The sequence below is a fragment of the Rhineura floridana genome, chromosome 1 (genome assembly GCF_030035675.1).
Source record: "Rhineura floridana isolate rRhiFlo1 chromosome 1, rRhiFlo1.hap2, whole genome shotgun sequence".
Classification (NCBI taxonomy): Eukaryota; Metazoa; Chordata; class Lepidosauria; order Squamata; family Rhineuridae; genus Rhineura; species Rhineura floridana.
The window spans coordinates 177,291,962-177,304,511 of NC_084480.1; the positions used below are offsets into that span (position 1 = coordinate 177,291,962).

Genomic DNA, 12,550 nt, shown 5'->3' on the forward strand with positions numbered 1-12,550 from the left:
TTACCACATCCACTAAGAGAGTAGCTGGGAGAGGGAGAGAAGACCTGAGCAGCAAAATCCTCAAATGTCATTACTTCTTTGTGATTCTGGATTATTTCTGCAAGATACAGAGCTCTTTCCTCATAACTGTAAGAAGCAGGTTAAGGAAATGCATACTACTACAGAGTAGTTCCAGCCATACAAACTTATATTTAACCCATGCAATTTACAAAAAAACCAAGCAACAGTTATGAAACAGTTTTGTCAAAGCTACAGGATTCTGAGGACTAAAATAAAATCAACATATTTCTTTAAAAAAAATTAACATCTTTCTGGTAAATATAGGAATTATTAACATTAATGTAGTATTTCTCAGCTTCAGTGCTAAGCTAATAATTAAAAAGGCTGATTTTCAAACTAAATTTGAGAGAGCCCTATAAATGAGAAATGAAAATAATAATGTAAACATGAATAAAAGTGCCATAGCCAATAAGCTCAACAGAAACACCATATATTTTTCCTACATAATAAATCATACTTTTCAAAATATAATCAAATTTGAGCTAGGAAGGAAAAGAATGAAAAAAGAATGAAAATGTGTATTATTTCTGAATTGAATTTCTAAATATCCTAAAGTCATTTTTAAAGTCTCTTTTGGAAGATGCACTTGATGTATCAGAAATGTCATATTTCTTGATGTATCATGTTTTTTTATAAAAAAACAGAATGTGTGTACACTCCAGTCTTAATTATGCTGACAACAACGCATCTAAAATCAACAGTGTCGCCTTTTAATTAAAACTCGGCAACCTGGAACACACACCATTCAAATGCATAATCAAAAACCAGTCACCAATAAAACTTACAAGCGTAACAAGCTGAAGCAACTTTCCAGCTGTCTTAATAGGACCCCTGCTTGTGATAGCTTTTCATAGAGGAGAGAGCAGATCTCTTTCTTTGTGTGTAGCTTCTGTTTTCTTTGAAGGTGAATCATGCACTTCAACCAACATTTTGAACAAATCTACAACAGATTAAAGTATCTCACATATGACTTTATGAATTAAAATACTCAAACAGCCAGTATGACATGTCATTTCACTCAGTTAAAATTAGATGTTTTCAGATTTTCCTAGTATTTCTGAAATATGGGGAAAGAGCTTAGTATTATGTCACTCCTATCTGAACTGAAAGAAAGTGCCAAATTGTAGCAACACTGTCATTAATGTAGCATACTGAATGTAAGGTTTAACAAAGCAATATTAAATGCTTTCAAAATTATCTCCATGAAGACAATCACAGCCATTTCAGTAATAATATTCAAGCTGACTGATCACCACATTAATGAACCTGATACAGAAGGACCCCAAAGTGAAAACATCTTTTCAAATAAACTTTGCGTCATCATAAGAATAAAAGTGAGCATGTTATTTCACACAATGTACCTGCTGGCATTTTTCTTTACTTTTTGCATTCAAAACCCATTCCCAACAGTACAAGCATTAGCCTGAGTGTATTTGGGGCTGCTTTACTGTTATAGGCTGAACTTCTGATGACTTGTTAATGAATAGGCTGCCCAACTTCCTATGAGAGGAGGCACACGCTTAGAACCTATTCTAAAGGGACTGACTGATGCCATTCACATCTCATTATGAACATGCTTATTCTCCACAGCACTTGGCTGTTGCCAGGGCTCTCTATTGCACACTGACACAGCAAGCCGCTGGTCCTGAACAGCAGGATGTTAGGCCTGAGTGGCCGTCTGATGCACAGACTTTCTGTCACTAAGCTGGCACGTGCTGGCGCAGCAGGAGAAGACCAAGGCGTGACAAATTACTGGAAGAGCTAAGCTAAACTTATGGCTAAAAACCACCTGAGCCTGTGGACTTGCCATCCACTCTCAATTCCTCTTTGGCCGTTGTAGTCTGCAGTCTGCTCATGGGCTCAGTTCAACTGAGGCAGATAAACTGGAAATTCTTTTCATGCTGCACCTAATAACATCCTATGAAAAAGACTTTTTATAGCCAATGTAATATGTGGAGTATATGCTCATGTATATTTTATGAAATATTGCGTCCTAAGTTAGCAAGACTGACCAATTAATTCAAGTTATAATGGAATTAATAATGTTAAGACAAATGAGAAATGTTCACACAGTAATAATGAGCAACATCCCTTCCCAACAATATTTTGAAACCAATACATCTGCTGATTACCCAGATGTTTGCAAACATGTATCACTTTCTTGGACCATAAAATAGGGAGATTTTCCATTTAAAAAGCAATCTGAAAACCACCTTTCTGCATGTTCCAAAAGGTTGGGAATGACTTTTAGCTAGTGCCAACAATAACCAAGTGAAAGGCTTCCCAATTCCTGATATTCCCCGTTTCTTTAACGTCTTAATGCTTTATTTTCATTTCTGACTATTCTGTATCATAGGATTCTAGACATCTAATAAGTAGAAACACTGATAACTGTATAGTGTTTTCTGTAACAGAAAGACAAATATACTAAGATCTGCTCTTTATTAACTATATTGCTAATCATTACCCATGGAACACTACTGATGCTACTCACAGCAGTACTTTTTTTTAGGTGGGTTTATGCCTGATGGAATATGACTAGTAATTAACTCTTTTCCCCACTAAGGAACATGATGCCTACAGGCATTCCTGTGATGAGGAATACATTATTTTTGACAGGTTAGGGAACGTGAGAAGAAAATGGAAAAGAGGGAAAGCCAAGCTGTGTGGGACAACATGAACTTAACTTTCCAATACCTATCATTAAGCTATGAATATTGGAATTAACAAATCTGTATAATGCAGGTAGTTTAAATATGTGATCGCAGAAGTACACTTCACAAAACTGTGATGCTAGGTTTATGAATGGCAGAAAGCTCAAAAGAGGAATGATACCATATTAACATAGAAAAATTAACATGACTGAATATTTCAATACTTTACACAAAAGGTAACAGACCTACCAGTAGATTACACCAAGCACTGTAAATAAACTATCATGTCATATCCTTAAAAACTCTTCACAGGTTATTTAGATGTGAAATTTCAAATGCCAAGTACACAGCATTGGTTATGGTCCAGTAGCAACCACAGCTGCATAACTTTAACAGAAAAACTTTTGGGGGAATTCTGTAAGCCCTTGGGATAAATGCAATCAGATACTGCTTAACAGATAACACAATAGCTTATAAACAACATAAGAAGCAATAACTTGCTCTTTGTACCATATAATCATTCTGCAGTTGACATGTAGGAAAGAAAACTAAGATGGTTCTGCGAATAGTTTTAGTTGCTTAATGTTCTGTCTAAGAAATCACCACCACAACCACTCTTTAGGCATGTGACACTCTTTTGAAATAGGAAACAAGGATTGAGTTCAGAGTTCAGTCACTCTGACCAAATGTTTTCCACTACCCCATTCACATCCTCAGGTTTCAGTCACAGTATATTAAGGCCCTATATTGCATGGATTAATTTCTTGGTCTCCTAACATTTGCCCATCCCTTCACTCTTCCAAACATCTCCATAATACAGCAAGCATCTTAAGGCCAAACGAGACATGATCTGGGAGATCAGTGATTAGATCTCTCACTCTCTGTTAACTGAAGATCAGAGAAGTGGCACTAGGTGTTTAACTCCTTCTCAGATCTAAACTGTGCCCCTCAGGTAAAGCTGCTGTTTATTATGGGGGGGATAGGTACATCACCTTTAGCTGTGTTCCCTATCCCTAATGGAGCAAACAGATCAAGCAAATAGCAAGGGAGAAAAGGAACACTCTCTCCCAGGGATGCTCTCTGATCTTCAAAGCAGCTTGTAGCACAACTAGTTGTTTTTTAAACAATAACAACATGGTTATCCTAATCACAGATCTTCCATAGAACTGCCAGTTTGGACCCAACAGACTTGATATCCCAGAAATATGAGCACTCAGGAAGTTTGAGTGCATTTGGTTACATATTAGGGAGCCTTTAGATTCACATTCTCCTCTTTAAAAAATGTCACCATTTGCTAATAAACTTGGCTTTATTCATCTATTACTGAATTGTCATGCTGCGTGAATCCAATCTCTACATTAAACATATCTGCAAGATGCTGTACAAAAAGGTTTTACAGCAGGGGATAAAAGGTTCTCATTTATAGGTTTCATTATAATATAGTGGTAGAGGGGGTATAGCTCAGTGGCAGAGCATTTGACTGCACATCCGGGTGCCCCCTCAGAGTAATTTTATTGAGCCAGTGTGGTGTAGTGGTTAAGGTGTTGGACTACAACCTGGGAGACCAGGGTTCGAATCCCCACACAGCCAGGAAGCGCACTGGGTGACCTTGGGCCAGTCACTGCCTCTCAGCCTCATGAAAACCCTATTCGTAGGGTCGCCATAAGTCGGAATCGACTTGAAGGCAGTACACACACACACATAATATAGACGTCCGTATTGTGTATCATATCAAACATCCAATTAAGTTTTACAAAACATACTTCATCCTCTACTTCTCAATCATAGTCTACAATGTCCCATTTCCCTTGCACAGTATTCCTTGCTGAACAAAGTTAAGTTTTAAAGAGCTCTTGAGCATAATCACTGACGAAGCAATATCACCATAACACACACCAAAATAAAACCAATATTTACAACTACTTTGCAGAAACACACAAAAGTAGTGCTGTGCCAAAACTTTCTCCCATATTTTTTACCATTTCCCATCAATTAATGAGAAAAGAAATTGCATTCAAAATTGTCAAAGGGGAGCAAAAATGCCAGATAAATTCTCATTGATGGGGAGAAGGGTTTTTGGTGCATTTATCTTTCTTTTGGGGGGGGCGAGGGGTGTTTGTGAGTGTTCTCTCTTTTATTCTACAAATTATATCTCTAGTGGTGTGACTCTGCAGCATTCCTGACTACCCATAATTCCTGAAAAATTCATGACATCCTCAGATGGGCTTTTCTGTAAGCACAGGAAGGTGGGGAGGCTGCTTGTGGAGTCCTCAGTGCATTTATACTCCTTATTTAATCCCCCATTGCCAAACATTGCATTAATACTCCTTATTTAATATCTCATTGTCGTTAACCATTGCTTCCAATTCCCTTCTCAGTCTGCATGCCTTGCTTCTCCAATATAGTGGCCCTTGACAACAGTCTTCATTGAATCCCAAAAGGCACATAGGTCTATTTCCGGTGTTGCATTCTCATTGAAATAATTAACAAGTTCCTGCTTGATATTGGCAGCAGCTGCCACTGCACTGGAAAGCAAGTTTGTGTTAAACCTCCAATTAAAGGTGTGGGAGCACTGACTACCATGGACAGCTCTAAAGGAAATGTGATGTACTTGAAAACTGTGATAACTTCTATCGCTGCCTCCAACACTGTGACCCACAACTCTTTAGAAGTGAAGACACAGTCTATATGTGAGGGTGTTTTAAACCTGGGTGAGAAGTAAGAAATGTCTTTTGGAGAAGATTCGTTTTCCTCCAGAAAGTCATAGTCAACTAAGAGGTCAGCCATAATTGTCTGTGTATGTCCCACAAACCCCCCATTCACAGAGGGCGCTTCTGAAGAGGGACAAAATGTCTAAGTTATGCTTCTGTTAGTGTTTCTTTTTGATATCGTTATTGTTCTTTCTGTGGAGTACATTCAAGATTTGACCTCCCTTCCATATATGACTATGGCAGGGGATAACGCTTCTTGCTTAGGAACGGCTTTGTGCCACAAATCTCGTGGTCTTCTTTCCCTGAAAATCCTCTTTCAATGCAGAAGGACTCAGCTCTGTCATCAAGAGAATAAGGATGAAGGCAGTGTTAAAGGGAGAGCATCCAGATATCATTATGTTTCAGAAGACACACCAGAGAAAAAATTCTAGACTACAGCTACTGAAAGGTGGCTGGTTGGGAGAGCAACTTAGTGCCACTGGCTGTTCTAAATTGAGGGGCATAGTAATTCTTATCGCACTGAAATGCCCCTTTGCACTACAGGAGTTAGGAATGTGGGAAGCTGCTTATACTGAGTCAGACTATTGGCCCATCTAGTTCAGTATTGTCTACACTGACTGGCAGCAGCTCTTCAGGGTGTCAGGCAGGGGTCTCTCCCAGCCCTAGCTGGAGTTGCGGGGGATCAAATCTGGGACTTCTGCATGCAAGATGCTCTACCATTGAGCTACAGCCCTTAATGGCTGATCCCAACAGAAGATATGTTTTTGCAAAGGTGTACTTGAATGAGAAAGTTTACACTTGTGCTGAATTTATTTCCCCAATTCTGGTCAGCTAGAGTTTGTCTGCCACTTTGAAAAACCCTGGTTGTGCTATACTAGTTGGAGACATCAGTAATCATGATATGGAGATCTCTGTTTTTCTGCCTGCTTGTCATCTGAAGCTGTGAGAGTCCTGTCCTTGTTCTGCGTGATCAGTTGAAATGGGAATGCCCAATGGGAAGGAATTCCCACCTCTCTCAAGCCCACTGTATATGGATGAATGGCTCTGTGACAGTCCAGTGTTTCAGGGCAAATGTCTTGACAGACTTCAATTATAACGTTTTCATATTTCATATTTGTTCTTTCAAACTGCGTGAAACATGAAAAGTCTATGGTATCTTTCAAATCTGACAATGATGTCCCAGGATCTGTCTTCAGGGCTCAATCTGAGTTTCAGGGTCCAACGAGCTCTTTCAAAACCCTCTACGGATATAGTGACCCCCAATTTCAGCTCATCCATTCTGCTAAGAGGGCATATCTCCCCCTCCTCTTTTTCAGGGACCCTTCTCGGGCAAAGGCTCTCAGGCAAATGGTTCAGATTCCTCCACTCTTTCAGTTATTATGAGAGGCCCTGCACCACCATTTTTAACAACTTCTCCCTGAATCTCCAGTTCATAGCGGTATTTGCCATTTTAGCTAATCAGGCAATTGAGAAGACACTGTGTCTAATTTCTCTTCTTGAGGGTGAAGTTCTGCTGCCCAGTCTTCAGTGAGCACTTTCTGTAGTTTCACTACATACACGTCCATTTCACTTGCCTCTAACATAGCACCTTTTGGTGTTTTAGAACCTCCCCATGTCTTATCGACAGCTCCTTCTTCTCCCTCTGATAGCTCTGAAAAACTTAGGCTGATTTCTTTGTCACCTTTAAGTCTCAGGATTTTTGCACTTTTCCAGGGAATCACCCTCTGAATTGCCTTCCCATTTTCAAGTTTGCCTTGCCCTATAACACAGAAAACCCATTGTTTCTTTTGTCCCAGGTTTGTGGGAGATTTGGCACTAAGCCACCATTATACTTGCAACCAAGCCACACACCCTTTTTAAAGTGGTGCACTGTGTGTAGTTGTGTTGCTTAATTTTGTTTAAAAGCAGCACCACAGCAGCAGAGAGTAACAGCAGATGTTGAAATGCGAGTGTGCCAGCGTGTGCGTGCGTTTGCCTAAGAAAGCAGGCTTTTACCCTGCATCAGCATCACTGAGACTTGAGACTTAGTAAAATAAGAAAGGCTACTTTATTTATAGAAATACATAGTAGATAGAAAAGGCATATCTAGTTCTAACTAACTAGCTAAGTCAGAGGCGTAACGCCCAGGCGCGGGGGTTAGCCTCATGCTTGGAGACAGCAGAGACAAAGGGATGTCTCTTCTCTCATGGACAGCCGGAGAAGAAAAGGAAGTGGAAAGGGCAGAAGGAGGAGGGGCAGGTAAGCTTCCCTAAAGACTTAACAGTCTAGCGACAGAAGGAAGTCAGTCAGAGCATCACAGGTAAAGATAAGCCTATCCATCTGGAGGACCCTAGCCCTATCTCCCTTCTGGAGCACAATCAAAAAGAACAAAACAGGAGTTGCTCTTGCCCCACTTCCAACATAAAGAAACCAGTGTAGAAAGTTTTTTTAAAAAAAGTAAAAGGAAGGACTTCTTTTTCTAAAAAAACCCAGCAACTGTGCCTTTCTCAGGTGCTTGGTAGCCAGCCTCCACAACTCCCTGTGCTTCAATTAAAGCTTAAGGGAAAGACACCATGAGGTAACTCCTCCCATGGTGCTTTTTCAAATGAGGAAGTGTGGATAGCTGAGGAGGCTGCAAGATGCTGCAGAAATGCTTAATTAAAAGAAAACAAACGAACACACACACACACACACCATGGCTACCTCAAAAAATTAAAGTAAGCTCAACCCTACACCCACTAAAATTCGAAAGCTGTCTGAGAATAAAGGAGAAAAGTAGAAGCTTCTTTTGTAGGGGGACAAATCTGTTGAGAAATTGGGATGACAAATTTAGGCACAGCATTATACAAAATCATACTGTACTACAAAAGGCTTCTCTCCAACCTCTGAGATGTCTGGATGCAGCCTTACCCTGTGTTCTTCTCTTTAAAGTGCAAAAAGCCATTAGGGTGCAGATTAGGGTTTTTTCCACAATGGCTCCTACACTATGGCTCTCTGCTCAAAGAGATCTGCCAGGCAACCTCTTTGCATAACTTCCAACAACATTCCCTTGATACTCATTATCTATCGTTGGAATTTAATTTGATTTAATTTTAATGTAATCTGTGCACTGTTTTATCTAATTTCAGTGTAAGTTTATCTGAGTTAGTGTTTTGTATCATTTGTACATCACTCTGACTATGCTTTGTATTCAAATAATATCAATTGTAAAACAACTGCACTAATACAATAGCAATGCACTGACATTAGGAGGTAAAACATTAACTGAAAATGGAGGCAAATTATTCTAGACACAACCTTACAATGTGAGAATGCAGATTCAAAGTGTCAGAAAACTGTGGAAGATACTTCAAGGATGACTGTGTTATACTTCTGGCACCTCTACTGAACAGTTTGCTGGCTTGTGTGATTGTGTCCAGTTGAAAATGCAGAAGAGGTTACATCAAGGGAAAGCTGGAGGGCCAAAGAAAAAACTATACAGTTACAACTGGGGATAGAAACAAAACCACTCTTGCTGTGGTTGCATAACATCAGTTTTTAGAGACTGGACAATTACAGAATTCACTTTGTGATAGGGAGGAAGAACAGAAGACCAGGGGAGAACATTGGCCATAGGCACAAACCTCTATTTAATATTGAATAAAATACACGGAGTCTATAACAATTTATGGAGTTGTCCCAAGCAGTCCTTGAATATGAAAGAGAGAAGACTGGAATTAGTAATACTACTGTGATGTACTTCAAATAATATATTGGGTAAATCGCAAGTGGGGGATGGGGTACTTGTAGAACCTGAGCATCACAAATCGCTTGCCTGTTCTATCTTCACATAAGCTCCCTGAGAAAGCACTTGTAGATCCACTCTCTAAATCTGAAAGAGAGACTTTCTTATGACAGCATTAATATCTCATAAAAGACAGCTTGTTAAATTAAACTGTGCATATAAGGCATATAAAGTGAAATCTTCAGGTGATCTACAGTCTTCAATTAGGTAGGAAGACTGCTAGCCCTGCCATGGTAACTTCCCAGATACGCAATTACTAAGGGAGCTTAGGCACCTGTAATCTTTGATGATGTGCAAAGCAGGTGTTGATTCTCACGGAAGACTGAAAGGATCCCATTGTCATAAAAAGGCTGCATGTGGGTTCACTGCAAAGATCCAGAATGAAAGCAAACCGAAGATAAATCAGTGCATGTACAGCTGCTGCTGGTCATGTTCTGCAATTGTATAGTTTGTTTTTTAAAAACCAAACTAGGTGATCACTGAATAACTAATTAGAGAAGACATATGACAGCAACCAAAACTTACTCCTTTGTTTTTTTAAAAAAAATCCAAGACTTGATTAGTGAGCCTTATTGAAATATATATTTTTCAAAAGTCACTACCAAGTTAATTACATTTCTACAAAAGTGTATTTCACACAATCGCTTATTTGTAATTTAGGAGGGCTACCAGGATTTTTTCCTTGACAGATTCCTGAGACTCCTACAAAAATATACCCCTCTATCCTAAAACACATAATTTGATTAAATAAATTTGATTTAATTATTTGATTAAATACCCAAAACTGAAACTGAGTATTAAACTTTTGAGAGATAATGGTGTGCCACTAGAAATAGCTTTGCAGGCCAGATATGGCCCATGGACTTGCCACCTGTGAACTAGAAGGTAACCAATTCAGGTTTGAAATCAGAAGACGGCATTTTAAATATTAGAAGGGCAAAGAAAGAATGTCACTAGGTTAAAGCCAGTTGAAAAATTTAAGATACCTTTTGATTTTCTACTTGGGTGCCACTATTGTGATGCAATGCAAGTTGCCACTTCCCATTTCTATTTTTAAAATATTTGATTTAGCACATTTGAGATTATGAAGGAATTGCTCCCAGCTCATATTGACTAGAGACCCTGGGGTTTTCACTTCACCAGCAACAGTCAGTCTATAGGCCAGACCCAAACTATAAGGTAATTTCACAAATATAGGTATTGAAGGCATGAGGGAGGGTGAGACTTACAGCTTCTAGACTGCCATCTAAAAATAAAGCAGCCCTTGAGAATACAGACGTTACTCAGGAAAACTTGATTCACCCATTTGAGTCATTTGGAGTTGCTGTCATGGCCCCAAGAAGAACCTTTGGAAAGATTGAGAGGATGAAGAATGGGTTGCAGATGTTGGGAAAGGGGCTAGGGAAATCCTGGGTGAGACACTTCCAAACCCTCCTGGCACCTCCATGTCTAGAGAGGTTAATGTTGCCATCCCCTCCACCCCTAGTCTTGGATGACTGAGGAGAAATCCTCTCTGGCACTCAGCTCAGATCTAACCAATGAGCAAACACAGCCAGGGTGGAGTTCAGAGGGAGTGTTGACAATTTTGCCAAGATCACGCCTGTTGGACAACAGATGTTTACAATTAGACTTTTTTTTTTTTTGTGCTCCTAGAAGGAGCTCTCATCTTGCAGCACAAGCTACAAGGTGCCAGAGTAACTGGAGCAAGTAGAGTGCCTGTCCATATCTCTTATATTTAGAGTGGCTGGAGAGAGCTAAATCACAAGCCTGAATTTGGTAGACAAGGTAAGGTCATTGCCTCCACATGCTTAGACTGTTCCTGAGACATGCCTAGTCTGTTCCTGTTCTGTATCCTGAATCATGCTTGGAGTGTGTGCTGTACTGACTTCTGGAATAAAACTTCTTCAGAAACCCAGTCTTCCAGTCCTGGGCCTGCTTTTCTGGTTGGGAGCCAGGAGAGCTACTGACTGCATAGCCTTTTCTATTCTAGTGTTGTTTTCACTTACATTGCCTGGTTCAAACAGTACACTAAGCCAAACTATGGCTTACTGTGAATATGTGAACTCATGGAGAGGAGCTTGCAGTCACTCACTCCTCCCTGGGCATTTTGCTGCTGTGCTATGTTGAACTAAGGCATAGTTTGGCTTACCTTGTCAACCACAATGAGGCTTTTGGTTTAGCTTTTTCCAGACTAACCTGTGGCCGTAACTAAGTTTTGTCCTATGCTTTACTATGACTTAGGTCAGTGCGACACAGCCGCAAAATGACCAGGAAAGAGTGAAGTGGTTGCAATCTTCTCTCCCGGAGTCTGTGTGTTCACACTAAGCTATGGTTTGGCTTAGCGTGACGTGTGAATTAGGCCATTGTGTCAGCCAGTGTACAATGGATGTTCAGGGCACATATCATACATACATGGGAGAGGGTTACAGAATCAACAACTGAAGATGAGTCATTTTTAGAGGGGAAATCCCCAGCTTCTAGCCTCCTAAGCCATACTGTGATCCCATGCTGTTTTCTCTACTGTAACAATCAGAAAGGCCTAACAGAACACCTGGTCCTCTTGGATTCTGTGCCTTCTTTGGCAGCTGACTGCAAAATTGTCATACCAGGTGGTTGCCCTTAAATTATATTAGCTAGACTTAAGTTAACAAGTGCCCCATGAAAATTTTTTATGCATTTAAACACAGTATGACTTTTGTTAATTGTTGTATACTTTTATTCACATTTAACCCATTAAAATTAAAATTTCTTGCAATCATACTGATTGTAGCATATATAGAGATTGTACATAGAGACAAAAATGTAATCTGCCGTTTGTTTTCAAGTTAGTATTAATACTGCTTTCACAATTACTTGATCCAACATATTTTAGCTCAATTTTTAAAAATCCTATACTAATTTCTTGTTAGACCTTGATTAAGCTCTCAACTCAATAAATTTTATTTGCTTGCAAAAACTTATATCCCACCCTTCACAACAAGTAATCACATTCAAATAAATCAATACAAATACACACAATAAAAATGAGTCAATAAAACACATACATTTTACACTCATATAATCTGCTCTGCTTAATAAAACCCAGTGGCTCTGAATCTACCCCCATCCCCACCAAAGACCTGAAGATAAGGATTTTCTGCTGGTGCTGAAGGCTGCAGCACCCATACCAGTTGTGCCTCAGAGGTGGAAGTGCATTCCACAGCCAGAGAGTCATCACTGAGAAAGCCATATCCCATGCTAAAGCACTGTAGGCTTCACTTGGGGATGGAACATTAAAAAGGGCAACAGCACTCTCCCCATTCGTGCTCCCTAACAGTACCGCCTCCAATACTGGGGATGGTAAACAGTCATCATGATTAGCA

The 12,550-nt window shown here is 39.7% G+C and overlaps 1 protein-coding gene across 5 annotated transcripts in view; it reads right to left on the minus strand.

Annotated features, from left to right (window-relative positions):
* RALGAPA2 (Ral GTPase activating protein catalytic subunit alpha 2) overlaps nt 1–12,550 on the minus strand; it is a 299,150-nt gene that overhangs the window by 39,152 nt on the left and 247,448 nt on the right. For all 5 annotated transcript variants that reach the window (XM_061587941.1, XM_061587904.1, XM_061587913.1 and 2 more), the window contains one exon: nt 5–126. In XM_061587941.1, the coding sequence (XP_061443925.1) occupies nt 5–126 (122 nt within the window). The remainder of the gene's footprint in view (nt 1–4; nt 127–12,550) is intronic.